Source organism: Hemicordylus capensis, chromosome 1, assembly GCF_027244095.1.
Source record: "Hemicordylus capensis ecotype Gifberg chromosome 1, rHemCap1.1.pri, whole genome shotgun sequence".
Classification (NCBI taxonomy): domain Eukaryota; kingdom Metazoa; phylum Chordata; class Lepidosauria; order Squamata; family Cordylidae; genus Hemicordylus; species Hemicordylus capensis.
Genome location: NC_069657.1, coordinates 394,474,049 through 394,499,589, shown reverse-complemented (window position 1 = coordinate 394,499,589; position 25,541 = coordinate 394,474,049). Strand labels below are relative to the sequence as shown.

Sequence of the window (25,541 nt, the reverse complement as noted above, 5' to 3'; positions counted from 1 at the left end):
TATTGCTATGTCGATTATTTTGACTTGTTTTTCTTTCTTCTCGACTACAGTTATATCTGGTGTATTGTGTGGCAGATGTTTGTCTGTTTGTAGTCGGAAGTCCCATAATATTTTTACATCTTCATTTTCTACCACTTTTTCAATTTTATGGTCCCACCAATTTTTGGCTACAGGTAGCTTGTATTTTTGGCAGATGTTCCAGTGTATCATCCCTGCTACTTTGTCATGCCTTTGTTTGTAGTCAGTCTGTGCGATCTTTTTACAACAGCTGATTAGGTGGTCCACTGTTTCAGCTGCTTCTTTACAAAGGCCGCACTTGCTGTTTGTTGTTGACTTTTCTGCTTTTGCTCTTATTGCATTTGTTCTTAGTGCCTGTTCTTGTGCAGCCAGTATTAAACCCTCTGTTTCTTTCTTCAAGTTGCCATTCTTAAGCCATTGCCAGGTCTTGGTGATGTCTGATTTTCCACTTATATTGTGCAAATATTGACCATGCAGGGGCTTATTTCTCCATTTTTCTGCTCAGTTCTTGACTTGTTCTTTCTTGTAGGCCTGCTTTCTTTCATTGGTGTTGAATAGTTTCACGTTATTGACCATTTGAAGTGCATCTTCTTCACTGTCCTTGATATATTCTTCAAGGCCTCTTTTCTCCTCCTCTACTGTTAGATGGACTTGCAGCATTCCTCTTCCACCTGAGCTGCGAGGGAGGTAGAGCCTATCTACATCACTGCGGGGGTGCAGAGCATGATTGATGGTCATGATTTTCCTGGTCTTACGATCTAGCGTCTCTAGCTCTGCCTGGGTCCAGTCTATTATTCCTGCAGTGTATCTGATAACAGGTATAGCCCCGGTGTTTATGGCTTGTATGGTGTTCCCGCCATTGAGTTTGGACTTGAGGATTTTTCTAATTCTCCTGATGTATTCACTTCCAATTTTTCTTTTAACTTCATTGTGTGCGATGTTATCAGCCTGGAGAATGCCCAAGTATTTGTAAGGTTCTTTCTCTTCCAGGTTCTTGATCTTGCTTCCATTGGGCAGTTCTATTCCTTCTGTTTTTGTTATTTTCCCTCTGTTCATTATTAATGCAGCACACTTGTCAAGTCCAAACTCCATTGCTATATCGCTACTGAATATACGGACAGTGTTTAGCAGTGATTCGATTTCTGACTGGGACTTTCCATACAACTTCAGATCGTCCATGTACAGCAGATGGTTGATTTTACTTGATGTTTTAGATCAGGCATCCCCAAACTGCAGCCCTCCAGATGTTGCTGAACTACAACTCCCAGTATCCCTAGACACAATTTTTTGTGGCTGGGTATGCTGGAAGTTGTAGTTCAGCAACATCTGGAGGGCCGCAGTTTGAGGATGCGTTTTAGATTTTTGGTATCCGAGGCCTGTTTTGTTTAGTATTTGTGAAAGTGGGGTCATGGCGATTACAAACAACAGAGGGGATAGTGAGTCCCCTTGGAAAATGCCTCTTCTAATGCTAACCTGTCCAAGTGCCTCGCCATTGATTGTTAACTGTGTACTCCACATACTCATTGCTTTTTTAATAAATATCTGAATGTTTTTGCTGACACCAGTTGTTTCTAAACATTTTAGTATCCATGTGTGAGGCAATGAACCGAAGGCTTTCTTGTAGTCAATCCATGCAACACTTCTCTTGCAATTTTCTAAAATCATTTTGTCAATCAGCAGCTAGTCTTTTGTGCCTCTGGTGTTCGGGCAATTTCCTTTCTGTTCAACTGGAAGCTGTTTGTTAGTTAATAAGTGTTGCATCACTTCATCTGCTATTATTCCAGTTAATAATTTGAACATGGTTGGCAGGCAGGTTATCGGTCTAGAATTACTTGGAACTGCACCTTTTGCTGGGTCTTTCATGATGAGATGAGTTTTCCCAGTTGTTAGCCATTGTTCAATATCACCGCCTTTCATAATGTGATTGAACTGTTTTGATAGTTGTTTATGAAGGCTTGTTAGGTGTTTAGCCAAAAGCCATGCAGTTCATCGTCGCCTGGAGCAGTCCAATTTTTAATTTTCTTTGCTCTTTCACTTATTAATTCTGGTGTTATTATTAGATCTTGCATTTGTTGGTTACATTTTTTGACCTCTTTCATCCAGCCTGCTTTTTAATTATAATCTATTGGATTGTCCCATAATTTCCCCCAGAATTGCACTGTTTCTTCTTTATTTGGTATTTCTAGGTTTCTTGCAGTTCCTCCTTCTATGCTTTGGTAGAAATGTCTCTGATTCGACTGGAATTGGAGATTCTGCCTGTGTTGTGTAATTATGGCTTCATATCTGCTAATCTTCTTTGACACTGCTGTTATTTGCTGCTTTATTATTTCCAGGACTTCTCTAATTTTCCTTGAATCTAGGTGGTATTTTTGGATCAGATAGTGTTTGGTGTTTTCATTCTTCAGCTTCTTGTCTTTCATATCTTTCAATTTACTAGCATCTGATCTAAGCCTGGAGATTTTATTTTCTAATCGAATCTTCCATTTAGGTGATGTACTGCTTTCTTTTTTGACAGGTCCACTGATCTTATATCCGAGCTCTTGTGTTGTTATTGTTGCTGCACTGTACATTAGTTGGTTTGTTTCTTGCAAATTCTTGGTTGTTATTTCTGCAAGTGCAGCATTGACATCTTTTAATGCCTGAGCAAGTTGTTTTTTGGCAACTGTTTTTAGAGCTGGAATTCAAACCCTGGTGGTTGTTTGGTTCATGTGCTCAGTTATTTTTTGCTTTAGTTCTTGTTGCTTTTCTGTTAAACGGCATTTGGGTTTTTGAGGTGAAGGCAAAGGGGAGGTTGCCTGGTTTTGATTTTGAAACAGTTCAGCAACAGTGGCATCCTCTACTTCCAACACCTCTTCCACCTGCGCCTGAGCAACTGCTTCAGTTGGTGGTAATTCTTCTTCCATATCTTGAGCCTGTGTTGCTCTTTGCAGTTCTTCCAGCTCAACTCCTGTGAATACTTGATTTCTTATTATGAATCTTCTCTGGTCTGCTAGCCTTTGTTCTGTTATTTCTGTATCTGGATGCTTCTCTTTCCAAATTTGGTACATTATTTTTAAATAACCTCTTCTAGTTGGACTAGACTTGTAATAGCAGATCATTATTTCCTTGTTGGCATTTTTTGTATATTTTTTCCGGTTAAGCGACGTTTCTTCGAGTAACCTTGCAGTCTCCAGTCCTGGTTGCTCAACTGAAGATCCTGAGTCCTGTTGCCCACTTGCCACCAGATGTCCAGGGACTATAGCATCTGGCGCGGTCCTTGTTGACCCGGGCGATAACCGATCCGGTATAGATTTATTAAAGTTATGTCTCACCATATTGTTGATGGGAGAACTTATTATTATTATTATTATTATTATTAATCTATGAGAGCAAGACAGAAACATATAGATTATCTGTACAAGTTAAGAAGCACACTTCTTAAAACTGTTGCATTACATGTTCCAGGATTAAGTGCTGGCACTGACAATAGCTTCTGGAGTTGAGCTTGAGCGAGCCCTAATTCAACTGAAGAGTTTGCTCACACCAGTGAAAATCATGGATGTAGAGATGGGAAACAAAGTGGTTATGGAAGAGGGTCTCTTGTCTATTTACCTACTGAGTTCTCCAGTGATAGCTGCAAGCAAAGTGCTCTTCCCACATCCAACCTTCCCAACGACCCCCACTAGTGTACCCTGCAGAGGGAAACAAACAGCAGCATGTTCACAGTTTGATTCTCAGCATGGTTATGCCACTTTGCAAACTTTCATTTGTTCATTTATTCATGCCCTGGCTCTCCCCGCCAAATGAAGTCCAAAATGAAGTGTCTTGAGTCATGGTGTTTGCCTCCTTGCTTACCTTTGCCACCAAAAGATCCTGAATGGAGAGCTGCAGGCTTCCTCTGGTCAGCTGCTGTTCAGCATTTCCCTGGCTTGCTGGTGACCATGAAAAAGTGGAATGGTGCATTTCCAGAGCAGAAGAGGGATCGGAGGGGCCAGCTGCAATTGAAAAGCGGTATCACAAATTCAGATATAGTCTTCAAGAGGGGCATTTGAGAATGGCAAGTGGTTCATAGTGCTTCCTGAGAAAGCTAGCCAGAACTATCAGCTCTCACATATCACAGCTGCATCTTAAAGCCTAACACAAAACAAATGAGAACATCTTGGTTATCAATTCTTTCTTTATCTGGCAATTGGTTCCACAATCTCAAGCTTTGAGAAGAACCTGGAACACCACCAGGTTATGGGCTCCCTGACTCTCAAAGGTGACAGCAAGAAGGAAAAACAGTTGGGAGAAGACAGGAATTGGAGAGTAACAGAGGACAACAGAGAGCTGCCATCCAAAGCAAACTAGACAGAAGGTTCAGCTGCAAAGCTGAGAGTCAGCTGGTTTAAGTTTAGTGGTGTTAGGTTGATGTGACTGGCAGAGGATCATTGCCTCTTTCAGGGCATGCCTACAGTGGTTAATGTGTCCCTTTATCTATTACTTCACTTCCCCTGCTTTTCCAGACTTCAGTGGAAGAAGTCAGCAGGAAAAAAATGGCCATTTGGGTTAACTTATCCTGACTGTGCAGGCTGAGCACTAAGAAAAATTCAAATTCTGCAACATGGAAACACATATTTTCCTCTCAGGCTACACTGTGCATACTTTATTATCCTGCATCAATATATGTACAGTATATGCTGATTCTGCCTAATGGATTCTACATCTAAAAATCTCTAAAAGGTTTCAAAGTGGGGTGGTTGTTTTTTTTTTAAGATGGTGGTGGTGCGTTGTAGGAAGGTGTGGAGAGGCAAAGAGGGACTTTAATGATGTGGACTTTAAGGATAAGGAGACAGTATTATGATTTAGAATATTGTATTCTACTTTCCAATAATATAAGCTCAAAGTACAAACAGGGAACAATAGCCATGGGTGATTAACACAGAGCACTGAAGCACCACCCATTGCTCAAAAGAAATCCCTTCCTTTTGATTTCAAAACCTTCAATGGACATTAATATGTTATTCCCCAATTTTTATCATAAAGTGTAAAACCAACTTCTTTTATATAAATGAAAGGCAAGAGCCTCTGCATGCCAGATTCCATAGCTAAGCAAAAGATCCAAAACTCTGAACATCCCCTTGTTCTCTGCACATCTATCCTCTATGAACCAAAAGCTGTACTATACCAGCTCTGGTGTCTCATCTAATAGCTTATCCACTCAGTTTCCCCTGGCCTCCGTACCTCTGCTGTAGTAAGTATCCAAATTCTGGTCTGAGAGTTCAAGGAAGTGCTGGATTCGATCCAGAGACACTTTGGCTTCCAAGATCCCATTCAACACCCAGGGAAAATTATTGAGAGGGAGTATGAGCATTCCAACAAGTGCCAAAGCTGTAAATACCTATGACAGAGAGAGAAGAATTAATTGGAGGCAACACTGGCATTTCAGGCCCAATAAATACCATCACATTTTAACACAGGAGAAAGTATTGAAGGAGAACCAAATGTAGGAAGCCCTGTAGAACTGGAAAGGTTATGCTAAGGTATATGTACAATGAATTTTAAAAGCCCCAGAACATTTCATATCATCTGAACTGGACTCAACTTTTGTGTTCAGAATTAAGCAAATGAAGCATATTCCTATGCATCTATTTCTTTGCAAAATATTTATTATACCTTGAAAATCAAATACACAACTCTTCTTCCCATCTCTTTGATCCCCAAAATACAACATGATTCAAAATGTCTTTCTTTACACAATTGATTCTATTGCTGGCAAAAACTAAAGTGGAAAACAGTGGAAAACTAGAGGAAGGTAATGGGAAATTAGTAAAAACAGGTCAAATAGAAGTACAGTGGAGGGCACTAAAACTTTGACTTCTGGAAACCATGGCCATTGGCCACATCTTCTATTACTTTTTAGAATTTGGATGCTGCCCACATAATTTCAAACTATACTTCACAACCCTGAGAACTAGAAATTTATTTTCAAAATGGAAAAGAAACTGACATTTACAGAATATCATGTTGTTGTTGTTGTTGTTGTTATTACTACATTCATATCCCGCTCTTCCTCCAAGGAGCCCAGAGCAGTTCTGTCCCCATGCCAGATTCCATACTTGAGCATTACACCAGCCCTGTTTATGCACCAAAGACAGTCACTAGGCTCTTTTCCTAGGACAGCTGCACTTACCGTGAGAGAAAGTAATGATCATCAAAATAATAGTAATATGAATATTTATATACTGCTTTTCAACAAAAGTTCCCAAAGTGGTTTATAGCGCTATAAATAAATAAATAAAATGTCTCCCTGTCCCCAAAGGGCTCACAGTCTAAAAAAGAAATATAAGACAGACAGCAGCAACACCCACTAGAGGGATTCTGTGCTGGGGATGGATAGGGCCAATTGCTTTCCCCCTGCTAAATAAAGAGCATCACCACTTTTAAAAGGTGCCTCTTTGCTCAGTTAGCAGGGGGATGAATTTTTAGTCTTAAGGAAGTACCCAAAGAAGAATGGTTGACATCCTGAATAACGAAGAACTGGTGCAATAGAAGATGCACAACCATAGCACCTGAGTTCAGACTAACACTGTACATACAGGTGCTAGTGTGGGTGTGTGAGAATTTCAATGGTTCCTCTTCCCCCAGAAGTGTGATATTTATCACACAAAAATATGTCCCCGAGGACTATGTGACCCTCAGGGACATATTTTCAGATGGCACAGACCTCTTCCTGAGGAAGGCTCTGTGCCATCTGAAAATATGTCCTCAAAATTTGCCCCCACCGAGCCAGCAGTCGAGCTAAATTAGTTGAACTTTTCATTAGCACCAATACTTCATTAGTCAGTGATTCTGTCTATTGGGATTACCTATACACTCATCATAAGGCTGTTTCCAAGAGTAAAAGGAAGTTTAAAAATGCAGTCTGGACAGCCATTTTGCAAATACTTTCTGAAACAAACATTCTCTTCACATGACAATTGTACAATCCAAGTGGAGAGATTTCCTAGAATGGACACACAACTTACTTTGGCAGCAGAGAGCTGATGTCCTAGCAGAACATAGGTGATGAAGATGCTGATGGAAACAACCACAGGCAATGCTGCCCAGAGGTAAACACACACTGCATCCAAGTACTTGATTGCTCGCAGGCTCTTTAGTTCCTTGGTTCGACAAGCATACACTTTAGTCCCAAAATGCTGCTCCCAGGTATAAAACTTGATCACCCGCATGCCAAACAAGAACTCCGTCATCAGCTGTGGACAGAAGAAAGCATAACAATCCAGTCACAAGTAAATGTCTTTCTCACACACACTGCAATGCCTGAAAAGCATGTGATCTACTGCTAAACTACAGTCCTCCTCCAATCAAATGGATCGAACTTGAATAAAGGAGGATTAGATTGTTGCAGGGATCCTCAACGTTGGGCCCCCAGATGTTCTTGGACTTCAGCTCCCATAATACCCTGGCCCAGTGGCCTTTGGCTGGGGATTATGGAAGTTGAAGTCCAAGAACATCTGGGGGCCCAACGTTGAGGATCCCTGGTCTAAAGTATCTATTTACAAAGGAATTCTACACATTTCCCAAGTGGACCAATCACCAGATTTTGGTGCCTGAAGTGGTATATCCAACTAGTACGTACTCCTATTTGTTAGCATGGGCCACACTCCATCAAACATTCTCCTGAATAATCCTAAGGATGTGCAATAAATTCAAATGAATTGATTTGAATTTGAATCGAATTCAAATCAATTTGACTAGACACTGCTTGCACAGAATGGGATTTGTTCGAATCGATTCAAATTTGGGCAAATAAACTTTCTACAAAAGCTTATTGTAGTAAAGCAATAACTAAAATAACTAAATTTAAAAACACAACCTGTATCCAAAGCAGTAGCTACAGTCAAGAGGGAAGCACACCAATGAGTTGCATATCCTCATCTCACCTTGATGCGGACATCCTTGTGCTTCAGCATCTCTTTGTTATTCTCCATGATGCGATTTGCAATGACTTTATTAATGGGCACAAGAAGCAGAGCCAGAGCCAGTCCTACCAGAAAGGCTATGCCTACTTGTTGATACAGGAGGTAGAGAGTGATGGCAAATTGGACAGGGAGACTCCACAACTCATGGAAACTATAACAGAAGTTGATCAACCGATCAGTGTCAGTGCTCATAAAGTTGACAATCTCTCCTGTGGTGAACCCAGCTAGGCTACTCCCACTCACCCGCAGGGCTTTCTGGTAGATGGTAGAGATGACAGCAGTGCGCACTACTAACATCATCTTGTTTACCTCATAACTGAACTGGTTACACAAAATGGCACCCAGAAAGGAACCAGCAAAGAGCCCCAGGGCATACAGCACCCCATGACTTAGAGGCTCTTGGCATGTCTCCATGAAACTGACCAGCAGGTTCAGAAGCAGAGGCCCAGAGAATCCCAAGAGACTGCCAGCCAGTTTGAGAAGGCCTAGGGAGTAGTAGCGTAGCCCAAAGGCTGCGTGCAACACTGCAAGGAGATGCACAGACTTTTGAGTCTCATGAGGACATTCTGAAGAAGGGGATGCATTGCTTCTCACATCACTGGTGGAAGATGTGGTCTCTCCATCTGCTTGAATGAGAGCTGCTTTTTTCTGCCAGCAGAAATAGAATCGCTCACGGACTCTGGCTGTTCGGAGCTGTTGAGGTAGCTGACAGACATCCTGGGGCCGATTCAGCATCCACTGGTAGCCACGCTTCATAAGGGGGTTCATCCAAGCATAGGAGAAACGTGAGAGCCAACTCTCTCCATCCTCTGCCACTCCCTGCCAAATGGGTGCAGAAATGCCTGAGTCTGTAATAAGGGGCTCATGCTGCCAATTATCATTGATAGCGCCAAAGTCTTGCCTGTAAGCAACAGGAATGATATATCCAATTACATAGAGAAGCAAAGACGCCAGCTGCAGACAGATGATAGAGACTCTGAAGATGGTTACAGGTTGGAGGTGCTGACCATTCATCTCAGTTTGGAAGTGCCAGACCAGTGTGATAATAAGGGATGGGATTGGAAAGAAGACAAGGATCAGTAGAAGAGCAGGGCCACGGCCAAAACTGTATGGAGATTTGTAAAGAACAAACAGTGCCAGGCAATGAGTAAGCCATGCCAATGTGGCTATGCCACTTGTCAGTATTTCCAAGTATAAGGAGTCCAATTCCTGTCGCCAAATAGCTACTGGAATTATGTCAAGGATGAACAAACCAGCAAGGAGAAAGGATGCAGCAATTCTGTATTTCCAGCCAGGCCTGTAGACATTTCCAAAATTAAAAGACCTAGAAATGAGAGAAGAGAAATCATTAGAGCGAAATCTCATCACTTCTTCCAGTATCAATGCAATATTCATTTTTAATTCTTGGAATTCTGCATGTTTCATTGCCAACTCTCCAAACTTTTTGAATACACAAGAATTGTCTCACTTATTTGGGCAAATAGATATGCTGCAAATAGATATGCTGCAAATAGATATGCTGCAAATAGATATGCTGCTGTTTTGGATTATTTTTTCATAAGCCAACATAAAGAAAGTTTCCATCCTTCAAACATTTCTGTGAGTTTCCCCAACAATGCAAATGGCTTGTATAGCCTGATCTTAAACATATTTCGATGGGACTTATTCCTAAGTGATTGCAAGATGGCACTTTACTGAGCCTCAGTGGTCAGAAACCAAACAAGCTACTAGACCCCATGAAGACTATGCCAAGGAAACTGTTAACAGCTCATACAACATTTTTTAAGTTAAGACATTCAGTGCCACTCTTCAGTTAAAAACAGTTTGTAAAGTATTTTTAAATTCAAAAAAGCAGCATAGAAGAGAGCATTAAACAGGTCTTATCTAGAGATCAAACTACACTGTGAGGCTCTTCACACGATCAGTGTGAAGAGCCATAAGGGGGTTTGCGGGGAGAGTGGGCTTAGCCCACTCTCCGCAGACAATCCAAAGGCAGTCCTGGGAGACCGGATCGGTGGCCCACACGACTGCTGGCTCCGTCACAGAGCTGGCGGGGGTTGTGGGGATCAGGGGCTGCGTGGCCCCAGAAGTTCCAGGATGCCCCGCACAAATGCGCGGGGCATCCTGGAGAGACCCCCAAGCCCAGGAGGCTGCTTACAGCCTCTCGGTCAGGGGTCTACCCGTGTGTTGCCGTGCGCCGCGGCAACACACGAGCAAAAGGATGAGGTTAATGGTGCGCTCACTCCGTTAACCTTGTCTAAGGGAAGGAGTACCTAGCTAGGTTTGCTGCTGGGAGCTCCTTTAGCCCGCTTTTGGGTGATCATGAGAATAGCCTCAATGAAACAGCAACTGTGGGAAGTCGATCTGGAGTGCAACTGCATCAGGGTGGAGTGCGTGAGGATGGGCTTTAATTTTGCCCCCACCACATTCCCAATCTGGATTTTCCCTTCGTGACTTCTATTTGGAAAAAATGGTTCCACTGGTTGCAAATCCCCCCCCCTTGTCAAATAGCAGCCTTGGACCCCCACCCAAGATGAAGAGGGATCTGAATTGAGAAAGAGAGAGAGGACCCAGAAGGTAGAGAGAAAAAGCCCCCTCCCGCCACTACAGTCCCAATCCAGATCCCTCTTCACCTGTAGCCGAGAGGATATTAAATACGCCTCAAGGAGAGCCTCCCTGGGGAGAGCATTGTAATGCCCCAACTAAACAGGATCCATCTCAAGTTTCCAATTGCTTCATCTCTGAAGGTAAGAGGATCCAAAGAAGGGTCTCAGAAGATGATCGTTTGGACACAATCATGCACAAGAAGGTGGCCCTAAAGACACAATTCACATATTTAAAGGCATAAAAATGCATCCCAATCACATAACTTGGGACTCTCATATAAGAGGTGTAGTGGTTAGAGGGTTGGACAAGGACTGGAGAGACCCAAGTTCAAATCCCTATTCAGCCATGAAACTCACTGACTCTGGGCCAGTCACATCTCTCTCAGCCTAACCTACCTCACAGGGGTGTTGTGAGGAGAAACATAACCATGTACACCACTCTGGGCTCCTTGGAGGATAAGCAGAATATAAGTGTAGTAGTAATTAATTATTATTATTGTGAGAGAGAGATATTTAATATTTAATCACTATACCTTGGTATTCCTATGTAGCAGGCACTAATTACAGCAAGGATTGCATGAGGCACAATATTTAGAAACAGCTGGTTAAAACAGTGCCCAACGTTGCAGTGGACCCACACAGGGAGTGGGTCTATTGGACTGGTCCCACATAGCTTAGCCAGGATCTCCTCCATCCTCCTTCAGGCCCAGCAGCCAGGAGCTCCTAAGGAAAAACAGGACATGGAATCAGGAGGAGGAAACAATTGATACTCCAGCCTCAGAATTCTTAGGATGAAGGCGGGAAAACCAACCATCCCTTTTTAATCATTACATTCCCTTTTCTTTGTAGATAGGATTGTAAACTAATATACAAAGCAGCTCACTGATTCTAGCTGCTAAATTCTTCACGACAAGAAAGGGAATCCAAGTTCAGAATTAATCTCATCAACAAAATACTGTATGCTGCCACTTTTGAAAGGGACACACAGCACTATGTAGGAGAAAACGAAGCAGCAGTCTCACCTTCCGTTTAATGTATGAGGAGATTTTTAAGAGACATATCTGAAAGTAACACAAATGATCATTTTGTTTGTTTGCGTACCAAGGTTTAGTTGTGTTCAAAGGTCAATTAATGACTTTTCTATACTAGGTTATTATTAGCAAGTCAGGAATACTTTCTAAGAAGGGAACCAAGTAAAAATATGGAATTGTGAGAGCTAAGATAGCCAGAACTGAAGAATGGTTTACATTCATCACATTCACACAGCCAGTCCTAAATTCTTCTACACACTGGTTACCACCACATGATGAGCTACTTGTGTGCAGCTGCTAACCATGTGGGTCAGTGATTTTCACCGTGTTACTGCTACTCTTTGGGGGGGCAGGACACTTGCAGTAGCATATCATCTGTTCTCCATGGTGAACATGACTCAACATGCAATAGTAGCTGACATGAGGAGAATAAGTGTAAAGCAGCCCCCATCTAGTGGCCATGCCATATCAATTAGCCCTAAGAGAGGACAGAATTTGAGGCACTTCACACAACTGGTGTGAGGCACCATTAAGGTTAGTGCTGGGAGCAGTCCCTGGGCGGCCGGATCAGTCGCCCACATGATCGCCAGCTCCGTCACACAGCCGGCGGGGAGGGGGCAGCTGGCCCCCGGAAGTTCCAGGATGCTGTGCGCGAGCACATGGGGCATTCTGGAGAGACCCCTCAGGCCAGAAGGCTTGTTTTAGCCTCCCAGCAGGGGTCTCCTCATGTGTTGCCATGGTGTGGAGCCGAGCCGCAGCAGCACATGATCAGCCAAACGGGTTTAGCGGAGGCTCATTCTGCTAACCTCATTTAAGGGGAGGGGTACTTTTGGTAGATTGCTGCTGGGAGCCACACAGCTCCCATGGCAGCAGAAGACCAGGAGAAACTGGGCTAGGCTCCCTTAGACTGATTTCTCCTGGTCGTGTGAATCGCTTCCTTGTCTTGCTGTGAGTTTAGGGTAGCCAGCCAGCTGACTATTCTTTGGTAAGTTAATCACTGGGTAATGGGTGGCCCAGAGGATGTTTTGCTAATGACTCTCTGAATGAGCAACACTATGATGGATCTGGCAAAAAGCAAGCAGGACTCACTTGAAAGGAAGACCTGAAGGTGACATCACTCTGTCCCCCTTCCTAGCAAGGGGTGCAGTGCATGTGTGTTGTGTGTTAAGTCAGTGTAAAAAATGAGCAGGCAAACTGCTAGATGAAAGAAACTCAAGGAAGGATATTAGACAGAGCCTGGAATGGAGCAACTGAGGCAGAAAGCTGTAGCATCTCAGGATGCAGAGCTTTGTAAATCAGTATCTGGCAGGGAACTTTCCCACAGCAGCCACATATGTGAACTAGAAATATATTCCTGTGTTTCGGTAAACCGTTGTTGATTTTCAAGAATCATTTAATATCTTCTGTCCCAATCCAATGCTCGACCTGGATATGTGTGTAAATAAACCAAATATTATGACACCATCAATCTGCAGTGACTCTCCTTCCCAGGGAAACAAAGCACACTGCAGCCCCATGGAACTTCTCACTGTTTGGGAAAGTGGGGCTACTGGAGCCTGGGGCAGCATAACAACCTAATTCTTTAAAAATCGTAAGGCCAAACTTTATTTAAAGAACAGCAACAACAACAAAAATCAATATCTGACTGATCAGACCAATGAAATAATAAATACCTGAACTGATATTAGCTTGTGTCCATAGCAGCCACATAGATGAAGTAGAAATAAACTACTTTCCCTCTGTCTGATAAATACAAGTCACCACCACCCCATTTAGCAATACTGGAAAACATGCTGGGGACCTTCATGCAGGGTGCAGCTTAGTGAATAATCCATCAATGGCAAAAATATCCATGCCTTGTCAGAGGGTGCCTCAGGAGTGTGCAGGTAAGGACTGTTAATTGGAAAGGCTTTTTTTCTCTACACCAAATTTGGAAAACTAAACTTTACAAACAAAAATGTGGCAAAAAAGCTGTACTTAAAGTAGGCTAAAATATAATTTGTGTTATGACTTGATATTCAAGTTGCTACCTAAATCTTGTTTGGGAAGGACAGCAGAAAAAGTGTGCATGTGTGTGAGGCATTCTGTAGCCACCCTCTCAGTAGAAAAGGGCTGCATTGCTCACTGTGTTAACATTCCTAAGTGGGGAGTTTGTTGTTCTTCCTCAATCCCAGGATGCAGAAGGGAAAGGCTGATATGATCCTATCCCATGGTGAGAAAAAAGGAAGCTGCAGAGAGGCAAATTAACCTTCGTTGTTAATTTCAGGTGTTCCAGAGTTTAACAAAAACAGCAAAAAAACAAGCTATATGACTCAAGTGAAAGCCTGCCACAGAACTCTGAAAACAGAGGTCGAATGTCTTCTAACATCTCAACCCTTCTCAGTCGTCGCTGACAAATAAGGTCTAAGGACTGAAACGGACAAGTCGGTGGTGGCGTTTTCACGCATGAGTTGTTTCGCCTCGGTTGTAATGCCATCATAAAACCTAAGTTGCCCGAATGTTCACGCGCATTACAAATGCCTTCCTTAAATTCCGCGTGAAGAACGGCCAGCAGTGAACACACGTCGCGCCCGCGAGAGGCGCCAATCCAAGGCCAGATAAGGTTGCTGCTATGTGAAAACTCATCTTTCTAGTGCGGTCGGTGTATCTTTTGGAAAATAAGAAAAGGCGACTGCAGTGCTTCCACCGCGGAAGTGAGAGGCACAGAGAGTCAGGGGCAATATAAAGAAACTATTCTGTTCTACGACTACCGAATCGTTCGGTTCTGCTTGGCCTCTCCGCTCACTTTAATCAGTCTTTGGTACTGAACGGATGAGGGCTTCACACTGCAAGGTTTGCTCAGATTTCACTTCTTTTATCAGCTCGCCCCCAACGCCCCGTACCTGGAGCAGTCGCCAGTCCCGGAACTCCAAAGCCGGCCGGTGTAGCATAATTTTCTCTACTGTATCAGATTTTTTGTTTCCGGTACAACTGAGCATCAAATACAGTCGAGCATGCTCAGTATGATCAAAGGAAGCGGCTTTCTGTTTTCTGCCCACAGCTTCTAGATTTTACTTTCTTCAAAACAGGAAGAAAATAAAACCAAGTTCTGCCAAAAAACCTCAGATTGTGTTATGTATTATTTTGCAACGAAAAAATTCTTGACATACAAAGAGGGAAGGACTACAACGGTGTATATTCTTAGGGCAAATTTGAACGGCTGTGAAACATCTGGAGAGCTGGCAAGGCAAGAGCATGCTCAGTCTCTCCGTTTGTAGCCAGCACCCTTACCCTGAAGATAAATCTTTCAGAAACTCTTACCCCTTATCTTGCATGGCACGGTTTTGAATTGCTCCTGCAACTTAGTGAATTCCTCCCATTCCAAGCTGCATAAACAGACATTTCCACTTCTGATTTGAAATCGGTAATCTTATATTGCAGTATTTTATTTTCTTTCTTTCTTTTTTAATACACCTCTCTTTTTCATATACAGTATTTACTTCCGTTGCCTGCAGAGACGTTCAAGTATGTAGAGTGGCTGTCTCCGTTTCTCACAAAAAAATCCCAAGTAGAATTAAAGGCAGGGGTTCACGCACTTACCAATTCAAGTTTTTGTGTATGAGAAAGTGATTTCTTTTGAGTTTTTAAATATTTACAAAAATGAACGGCAAATGCTTCCTGCAGTGGGATGGGGAGAGAGAACGAAACGAACTGTCCAGTATCATTTCTTCCGGAGTGCACATGGGAGGAGGACAAAGTTGAGGGATACTATGTGCATGATGCGGCTTGGACATACTTCATCTTATTACCCCCGCATTCCAAGTGTGGGGGTTGGGTGCGAGTGGGAGGAGACTGAAGCCGAGAGGCTCACGGCAATCCCGCAGTGCAGTACGGTGTCATTCTTTTATTGCAAATTGGCTTGGTCCTGTGTCTCCCTCATTCCAGGAAGAGCTGAAGTTAATAGCAGTTTATAAGTTATAACAACTCTCTGATAGTGGCTTTACTATCTACTGCAACTTTCTTGATAAACAGTACAAAAAGTATATATTACACAGTACACACGTTATAGTGATGCAGACAGATATATTTATTCGATTTTTATACCATCCTCCCAAAAAGGGCTCAGGGCAGTTTACAAGGCAACTCATTTCACTGAGTCCGTGTTCCACTTAATTCAGTTCACAGTCATGTTGAGAACAGACAATCAAAACAAAACCTACCTCAGGTTACAATTAAGGCAAATTTAGCTAAATCGGCATCTGAACTACTGTGCTCAAAAGCCCCACAAATGTGAGGACGTTTACCCCTCGTTTACAGTATAAAGTTTACAGTATAAAGTTGTGAGCTCAAATAAAAGTAGGTGGCGTGTATTAGTCATTTTCAGAAGATACAGCTATCTTTTCTTGTTAGTGGCCCCTATTGTCTGGGGCCGTCTGGGAGAGAAGTATGGAAGGCTGGTGTGGAGAAATGAATTAGTGACTGGTCTCTTATGGTTTATTATTTCCAAACTGAGAGGCGTTTTTGTTGCTATGCTGAAATTCAAGCCTGCCTGGAAGACACAGCTCATGCCGATATACCCAGGGGTGTAGAGCAGATGGGTTCAAATAACAGCCTCCACACCACAGCTCCTGAGGGCCCGCCGGCTCCATCCCCCCCTATTTTCTTCATTATCTCCCTCACTCTGAGGGGCCTCCAGGGAGAGGAGTGAAAACAGCCCCCCCTCCCCTTACTACGCCCCTACTGATACCTCTATTTTCTAACCCCAGAATACCAGACACTTGGTATCAGTGATAATGCCTTGGGAAGAAAGGATAGGGAAAGTGCTCCTCGGGCTGTTCTGCAAAGATTACACATGCATGCTCATAACTTGAGTAATGTGTACTATTCAGGGATAAGTGCCATGTATGAATGGGCCATCACAAATCTAACAGTACAGACAGAACCTTCATATTATCTCTCTCACATTATGCTTTTCAACTGGATCAATTCACAGACTCGGCTGCTAGTTATTAGATGTACAGAAATCAAGAGACATGTGAACCAGTCCTATGCTAGACTGATGTGGTATGCCTTTATTATACCAGTTCTTGCTGCTGGTGGGGATGGGGGAGAGGACAGTTTGCTTCTTTGAATGCCACACTTGGTTCCTGGTGGACATTTTAAACCAAATAGTTGCATTTGGAAAGCTAGCATATCAGAGAGAAGGATTTAGTCACTACCCCCACCCCATCACATCTAATTTGACCTTTAGAATATGCAGAATGGTTAACATGGCTCCTTTTTAAAGAGGTTTTAGCCAGTCCTGGGCTCCCAGTCTGGCCAGGAACACCTCTCCTTGCCTGAGAGGCCATTCCAGCCATATTTTACTTCCAAATGGGGCGAGTGGCCCCAAAGGCAATGTAGCCATGCCCCCTGCATCTGACGTCAGATGCTGAGGGCATGGTCGGGGTGCCAAGCACGGCCCCTGGGATGTGGCAGCCCAGGTTTTTTGAACCCCTTCATGCAATGGTGGTTCTGCCACTGACAAAAAACCAAGGCAACATTCCTCAAGGGGTTAATTATTGTGAACCTCTCCCAGCCACCTCCTGTGCTTCACCTACCTTTCTCTAAGTTCCTTAACTCTGCTTCTAAAAGGGCTAGAGCTTAGCTTTTATATTTCTTTTTTAAAAATGAAATCTGGGAATGCGGGCAAACTAACGGGCAAACCAGGCACTGGGGAATGTGCTTAAAATACCCAGGGCCGGATTAACATAGTAGCAAATGTAGCATTTGCTACGGGCCTCGCGTTTTCTAGGGCCCCGCACGCCTGGCTTGAACGTCTGCCCCTTCTTTCTGCTCTCTATTTGGTGCTCTCTGCTGACTCTCCTCATTGCCTGTTGCTGCTGCCCATTTTCATCTCAGGAATCGCTCGCCTCGCTCCAGGGCGTTTAAGCAAGGTCTTCCTGGCACCATGGTGTTGATTGGGTTTCTATTATGTTAAGCAGCACGGGAGGGAGTAGTAAGAACAACAATAGGAACAGATAGCTTGCAAAGGGGTCTCAAAGATAACTTAATCACCAGGGAGTTGGTCCTTATTTGTTTAAACTGTAAAAGTTTTTAAAAACATACACACAGAGAGTAAAAGAAATAAAAGCAGTTTAGATTTAAAAAACAACTAACTATTAATGCCGGGCGGAAGAAAGGAAGCTAAAGAAGATGCTAGTTGAATGTTGCCAGCGTTTTCCGACTGACTGGGAGAGGGTAAAGATAAACAATGAGAATGTGTACCTTTAAGAGGAAAAAGAAAGCCGGAAGTAACTCAGATGCACGGCAAGAGGAGTCTCAAAGTTTAGTGGATCAATTGAGGGGAGCTTGAAGGGAGATCATATTATGGTCTTGTTGGGTAAGGTCACTTATATCTTCCTTTAGTATCTAGTGCTGTTGGGAGGGAATTTGTGATCATTGCTTTTCAAGGAACTGCCAAATTTAAGGTGAGCTCCTTTCCTCTCCTCTAGAACTGAAATAACTACTGCTACGTTGCCAACTTCATAAGCTTTACATTGGGATGCCCGTTGAAATTGTCCAAAGATAAACGGAGGCTGTAAACCTAAACACACTTACTAAAGAGTAAGGCTCATTGAGTTCAGTGGGACTTACTTCTGAGCAAACATGCTTAGGGTTGCACTGAATGATTTGTGCATTTCCTCCTTTTAATATTAAGCATGTTAGTGTAATTTAGATTGAAAGAGGCTGTGCCTCCTGCCAAAAGATTGTCTTTTGGATACTTCTGTTTTCATGGAAGTTGCTAATGCACCTCATCATAATCTCATTCATTTGCAATGCATCAACTATTTTAAATATACATCTGCTTTCCTGTCAGGCTTGCACAAGAGGTTAAACATATATTCTTAATATTGTCAAATGGCCCTTTTAATGTGATGGCTGCTGGGATCCAATATGTTCTGCACACATTGGAATCAAACATCCACTGTTGTGTGCCAAAATTGCTAATAGGTTCAGATTTCTCAAAGTACAGAATTCCTGAGAACCTTTTAATTTAAACATTCAGAGTTTTGTTCCCCACCCCCTTTCTCTTTGTGAAAATAACTCAACCTGGATGGCTTTAAGAGGGGTTTGGATGACTTCATGGAGGAGAGGTCTATCAATGGCTACGAGTCGGAGGGCTGTGGGCCACCTCCAGCCTCAAGGGCAGGGTGCCCCTGAGTACCAGTTGCAGGGGAGTAATGGCAGGAGAGAGGGCACGCCCTCAACTCCTGTCTGTGGCTTCGAGCAGCATCTGGTGGGCCACTGCACGAAACAGGATGCTGGACTAGATGAGCCTTGGGCCTGATCCAGCAGGGCTGTTCTTATGTTCTTATGTTGAACTCCAAAGGAGAACCCACAGTCAGGAGTCACAAAAGTGTGTGTGTGTGGGTGTTTTGCAAAGTTTGTTGACTGGCTGGCTCAGCTGAGTGGAGGCATGGGGTGGTTGGTGGGGGCACACTAGGCAAATGAAATAATTGAATTACTTTACTATGCAAGTAAATAATTTATGTTTCAATATTTATGTGCATTTTTTAAATTTGGGGCCCCTTCATAACATATGCTACAGGCCCCACACTAGCTTAATCCGGCCCATCCGGGGAAGATGGCAACTTGTTTGTAACAAGGACTCCACAGTTTAGACACAGGCAAATGTCAGTATTAGGGTATTCCGAGAGAAGCAATGGACAACAACAACAACAAAGTTTAAGCATTTGGCCATCTGTTGTAGCACAAATGATTTGTATGCAAGAGGGAGGGGGAGTGAGGGAGTGGTTGCTCTGTGGGCAATATATGAAGGAGGGAAGCTGACAGACAAAAAAGTGGGAATGGAGAAAAAGGGAAAAGTAAAACACAGACTTAGAAGAGAAGAGAAAAAGTTCTGTTATCTTTCTTTAAAGTGCTGTCTCATGTGATGCCCTGCCCCAACAGTCAGAGGAGGAATGCTGGGGGGTCCCTCATAAAGTCTTCCCGGCAGAGGGCAACACAGGCCATGGGGTGCAGATACAGCATCCAAGACTATGGTCATGTGCAAGCGAGCTCACAACAATCACAGGGTGCACTGAGGTACCCAAACAGTCAGGCACAAGGGTTAGCTTGTGGCAAGCCTGCTTTCAGAAAGACTCAGCCCCAAAGGCTTCTGTCAGGGAATTCTACTCAGGAATCTTGCTGAGCTTTCTGTTCAAGGAGCCTAGAATTCTCAGGCAGTCAAAACACAAAGATAATCTCATGTGTAAGCCCAAAACAAAGATTTCCCAAGGACTCCAGTTGCTGAAAACAGTTAGGGCTGTACAGCAGGTGTCTCATGCAAGGCATGCTCAGAGCTAGTGATTTCAGTTGTTTGGACTCCACAGTTGGATCTGCTCAAAGGGCAGATGCACAGCTGGACTGATCCTGGGGAACAGTGAAAGGGCAGTTGCACCACTCTATCCCTACAACGTCAGCAGGGTTTGAGAACTCTCAGAAAGTTTCTTTCCAGGAACAGAATTATGAAATAACTAATTTGGGGAAGACAGCACCTTTTAAAAGCTTTTCTAGGTTCAAACCCCCAAAGGTGGGAAAACGCGCAGTTTTAAGCCCTTCTGCTCAGGTGAATAGAACAGATGAAGTGGCTATACAGATGCCGGCCAGGGCAAAAGGGATCCATTATTCTTAATCTGCATAATCAGTTACAAGTTCCTGAGTTTTGGCAAAACAAGTTTCTGACCAGAGGCTGGAAGTCCAGAATGCCTTCTTGTAATTCCTCAAGAGGAAGCAAGTAACACGTTCTAACAGTAGAAGTAGTAACTGACACTTACCCAAGATCTTTACTGTACTTTGAGGGCGAAGGTATGGAAAACCCCAAGTTGGAGACTGAACATCCCAAGAATTTCACAAATAACCACTGGTTTCCTAGTGGCTATCAGCAGTTGGGTTGCAAAGACTCCTTTCACATTAGACTTTGTTCTATCCCTATCTTGTTATTGCTAAGTTATGCGAGATAAGCAGACATTTTATGAAGGATTAAACTTTCTCTATGAGCATTGCTATCCTAAGCATATTCAGTTATAAGGATTTATTTAAAGTTTTTGATACCCAACCTCTCCACCAAATCTCCAAAGGTGGATTTCATACAAAATTAGGCCAGTACAAGGACAATGTATACAATAAACAGACTAAAACACAAAAACATAGCATTAACAGACAAAGCCATAAACAGCTTATATATTTAGATCCACCCAAAAGCTTGGAAGAAAAAGACAGATTTCAACTGATACCTAGAAGATAGTAGGGTGAGCATTTTTGAGAAGGACAGTCCATATTCAAGGAACCATGACAGAGAAGGTCCATGCCTGGTCACGCACTTTACATCAGAAGATGGTGGTACCCAGGAACAAAGTACATGCTACATTAAGCATGTTATTGGTTACATGCTAGTTTCCCCCCACTTTCACCAGTGAAAAGACCATTTCATGGGCCTTTTCACCTAATGACGCAGCAGGAAATGACTTGTCTAGCAAGCATGATGTTGCCGGTTCAAATCCCCACTGGTATGTTTCCATGGGAAACTATATGTGGGAAACACATATATTGGGCAGCAGCGATATAGGAAGATGCTGAAAGGCATCATCTCATACTGTGCAGGAGATGGCAATAGTAAAACCCTTCTGTATTCTACCAAAGAAAAACACAGGGCTCTGAGGTCACCAGGAATCGACACCGACTCGATGGCACACTTTACCTTAACTTGTGAAGGTGGAAGGACCTGGAGAAGGTCTTCCAAGGAAGATCTCAATAGTTGGGCAGGCTTGTATAGGAGGAGGAGGTCCTCAGGATCAGTGATGTAGCTGCAGATTCAGAACCTTGCAGGCTCTTTCCATGACAGCCCCAATGGCCATGCCCACCCCAACAGCTAGAGAAGCCTCAAAGTACCAGCACTCCATCCCTGCACGTCCCCCTTCCACCACACCCCTGTTCTGCAATTCATGACTTGAAATGATATAACTAGCATCTGCAGTGAGCTCAGAAATGGACTGGCCAGTACAATCTGGTCAAGACTGGCAAGATTTAATCCATATGTTCAGTTGGCAATCTGCAGTTTCCAAGTCATATTCAGTGCAGACCCATGCACATGTTGCAGTAACCCAAACAGGATGTTAACAAGGTGTGAATAACTGAGGCCAAGCTACCCATGTCCAGAAGAGGCTGTAGGTGGCACACTTAGAGGCCTTAGGTGCTGAAAGGGACTTCATGCCAACAAGACCACTTGTGCTTTTAAAGATAGGCCTGGATCCAACACCAATCCCATACAATGAAAATACTATTTCAGCAAGTGTAGCCCTAGTCTAAACAGGACAACCACTGTCATCCTTTACCAACAGAACCTCAATTTTATCAGCTTGGGTTTCAGTTCACTAGTACTCATCCATTCTGTTACTGATTCCAGATTGCTTTAGCACCTCCAACGCTTCACCTTAATCTGTTGGAAAGAAGATGTAGAGTTGGATGTCATCCACTTATGGATGATACCACACTCCAAACCCCTGGATGATGATTTCATTCAAAGATTTCCTGTATGTATTAAACAGCATGGGGACAGAACAGAGCCAAGTTACACTAAAGCAGGGATTCCCAACGTGTGGGTCCCCAGATGTAATTGGACTTCAACTCCCATAATTCCGAACCAAAGGGATGCAAAGAGAGAGTTTCAGCACAGAAGTGTCAAGGGAATAACAAAAACGTCTTTAAATATATCAGAAGTAGAAAACCTGCTAGGGAGGCACTTGGCCCCTTAGATGATGAGGGTGTGAAATGGATTATTAAGGAGGCTAAGGAGACTGCAGAGAGACTTAACAAGTTCTTTGCATCTGTCTTCACAGCAGAGGATAGTGACCATATACCCTCTCCAGAATTGAGCTTTTCAGGTTTAGCGGCTGAAGAACTGAGCCAATTTGAGGTAACAAGGAAAGATGTTCTAAACTGTCTTGAAAAACTAAAAACTAACAAATTGCCAGGGCCAGATGGCATCCATGCAAAAGTTCTGAAGGAACTCAAATGTGAAATCGCTGATCTCCTAGCAAAAATATGTAACTTGTCCCTACAATCAGGCTCTGTACCAGAGGACTGGAAAGTAATGTAATTCTAGGATTTAAAAGGGGATCTGGCCGGGTGTGGGGGAGATCTGAGAAAATTACAGACCTGTTAGCTTGACTTCTGTGCCAGGTAAACTGATGGAAAGTATACTTAAGGACAAAATGTTAAACACATAGGAGAAAAGGCCTTGCTGAAGGAGAACCACATGGCTTCTGCTAGGGAAAGTCTTGTCTCACTAACCTTTTGGAGTTCTTGGAGAGTATCAACAGGCAGGTGGATAAAGGGGATTCTGTTGACATAGTTAGTATACTTGGACTTCCAAAAAGCTTTTGACAAAGTTTCCCACCAAAGGCTCTTGAGTAAACTTAGCAGTCATGGAATAAGGGGACAGGTTCATGTGTGGATTGGTAACTGGTTGAAGGACAGGAAACAGAATAGGAATAAATGGGCAGTTTTCACAATGGAGGGAAGTAAGAAGTGAAAGTGTCGACTCAGTGCGGGGCAGCTGTGAAAATGGCTAATTCCATGCTAGGGAGCATTAGGAGGGGGATTGAAATTAAAAATGTGAATATTATAATGCCCTTATACAAATCTATGGTGCAGCCACATCTGGAGTACTGCATACAGCTTTGGTCACCCTATCTTAAGAAGGATATTGTAGAAGTGGAAAAGGTACAGAAGAGGGCAACCAAGATGATCAGGGTCCTGGAGCACCTTCCTTATGAGGCTAGGCTACAGCCTTTGGAGCTCTTTACCTTGGAAAAGAGGCAACTAAGGGGAGATATGATTGAGGTGTATAGAATTATTCATGGAGTGGAAAGGATGGACAGAGAAATTGTTCTCCCTCTCTCACAACACTAGAACCAGGGGTCACCCCATGAAACTGAAGGTTGGGAAATTTAGGACCAATAAGAGGAAGTACTTTTTCACAAAGCACATAATTAATCTGTGTAATTCTTTGCTATGGGATGTGGTGATAGCCAGTAGCTTGGGTGGCTTTAAAAGGGACTTTAGACAAATTCATGGAGGACAGGTCTATCAATGGCTACTAGGCTGGTGGCTGTCAGACACCTCCAGCCTCAGAGGCATGATGCCTCTCAATATCAGTTGCATGGGAGCAACAGCAGGAGAGAGGGCATGCACATACCTCTTGTCTGTGAGCTCCCCAGAGGCATCTGGTGGGCCACTGTGTGAAACTGGATGCTGGACTAGATGGGCCTTATGCCTGATCCAGCAGGGCTGTTCTCATGTTCTTAAGTTAAAATACAATAAAACTCCAATAAAATAACATTTAAAACTTTAAAATCAGTTAAACAATAAAAATCACCCACCCAACCATTAAAAATACAAGCAGAACCAGGAAAGTGGAGACACCCAGCAACTTCTAAGGGGAAAAACCTGAACAAATAAAAAGGTATTTAGTTGTTGTTTTTAAGCAGCCACAGATGTCTACGAGTAGACATTCATTGGTAGAGCATTCCAGAGCCTGCAGGCAACAACACATAAGGCCACGTTCCCTGTGCACAACAACAATTTAGCCTCTCTCAATGTAAGCTCACGGAGCAAAGCCCCTCTGATGACTTTGTTGGGTTGACAGAAACCCTTGGGAAAGGTAAAGTGTGTCATTGAATTGACGTTGACTTCTGGCAACCACAGAGCCCTATGGTTGTCTTTGGTAGAGGAGGGATTTACCACTGCCATCTCCCGTGCAGTATGAGTTTAAATAGTTTCCTCAGGCCATGCAAGTCTCAGGTTCTTTTGTTCCCAGACCATCAAGAGCAGACAAGCTTCTATCTGAAGTCTGAAAACTCACCACAATTCCTTGCAGACCAGAGGTTGAGAGTGTAGGATAAGAACACTTGTACTTTTGTGAAGAGGCTTCTGCTTTTGTTTCCAGGTGATCTCTTATACCTGCAGAAGGAAAGAGGGCAGAGCAAACAATTCAGGGCTCCACCCATAGCTGCCACTTGCTTTCCACACACACATCTGCCTCCAGGTGATATGTGGTAAAGCGAGAGCATTTTGGTTTGAAGTGAAGAGGGCAATAGTGGAAATAATAGGGATCCAACTAGAGCTGAATGCACTGTTTCTATTAACTTGTTTTAAAAAGATACCAGTACATAGGAAATTGATTTGATAATTGTAGCAAGAATATGCTATGCAAAATATTGGGGGAAAGGCCCAAACTCCAACAAGATCAGAATAGGAGTAAAAATTATTAAACTATGCAGTTATGGTAAAATTTGCATGCTATATAAGGGTGAAAGGAGGTCTATAGAAGCTTAATAAATTTGTGGAAGATTGGATTGTGTTAATTGAATATTGGTGGAATAAGGCATATTCCTCAGAAGATATATTTGTTTCATATGTAGTAAAAGTATTATGAACCAATTTATTTTCTGGAGAAAGGAGTTATATAAGCTGTATGTAAATATGATTAAAAATAAATTATAAAAATATTTGTTTTTTAAAATAAGTAAATAAAAATAAGGAGCTACGAAGGTTAGTTGTTTTACTTCTACACGAACAATTACAAGGCAGGCAGGCATGCACTCAACAGGGGGCTTCTTAAGCAGTGATGGGGAAACGTTCATTTATTAATGTTCTACCTATACGGGGGTGGGAGAAAAAGAAAAGGCAGGATCCTGCTGGTGTCAAAGATAATAACTGAAGATTGAACACTCCGCCCTTTACACGGACTGATAGTCTTCTTGGAAGCCAGCGCTTCCTTTCAAACCCATCGGTCACACGTGACCCTGCCACCGCCACCATTTTGTCGCAGACGTGGGGGGACTCCTTCCGCCCCTCTATGCATTTCATATTGCTTTCTGATGCTCTCGCGACGCCTCTTTCCTGTCACGTGATAGAAT

General features: G+C 43.1%; 1 protein-coding gene across 6 annotated transcripts in view; it reads right to left on the bottom strand.

Annotated features, from left to right (window-relative positions):
* The window catches only part of ABCC10 (ATP binding cassette subfamily C member 10), a 51,403-nt gene extending 25,874 nt beyond the window's left edge, over positions 1 to 25,529 (bottom strand). For 2 of the 6 annotated variants that reach the window (XR_008318054.1, XM_053304072.1), the window contains exons 1-7: positions 13,272 to 13,934; positions 11,101 to 11,290; positions 7,923 to 9,285; positions 7,005 to 7,232; positions 5,221 to 5,377; positions 3,853 to 3,992; positions 3,610 to 3,689 (exon numbers count right to left, since the gene is read on the bottom strand). Coding sequence is in view for 5 of the 6 variants with exons in the window: in XM_053304072.1 (XP_053160047.1) it covers positions 3,610 to 3,689; positions 3,853 to 3,992; positions 5,221 to 5,377; positions 7,005 to 7,232; positions 7,923 to 9,285; positions 11,101 to 11,261 (2,129 nt within the window). In the remaining variant the exon portion in view is untranslated. Of the gene's footprint in view, positions 1 to 3,609; positions 3,690 to 3,852; positions 3,993 to 5,220; positions 5,378 to 7,004; positions 7,233 to 7,922; positions 9,286 to 11,100; positions 11,291 to 13,271; positions 13,935 to 14,383; positions 14,683 to 24,484; positions 24,583 to 25,280 lie in introns of those variants that run through there. The other 4 variants (XM_053304082.1, XM_053304074.1, XM_053304091.1 and 1 more) reach the window with 4 other exon arrangements.
* Positions 25,530 to 25,541: the final 12 nt, after the last annotated feature.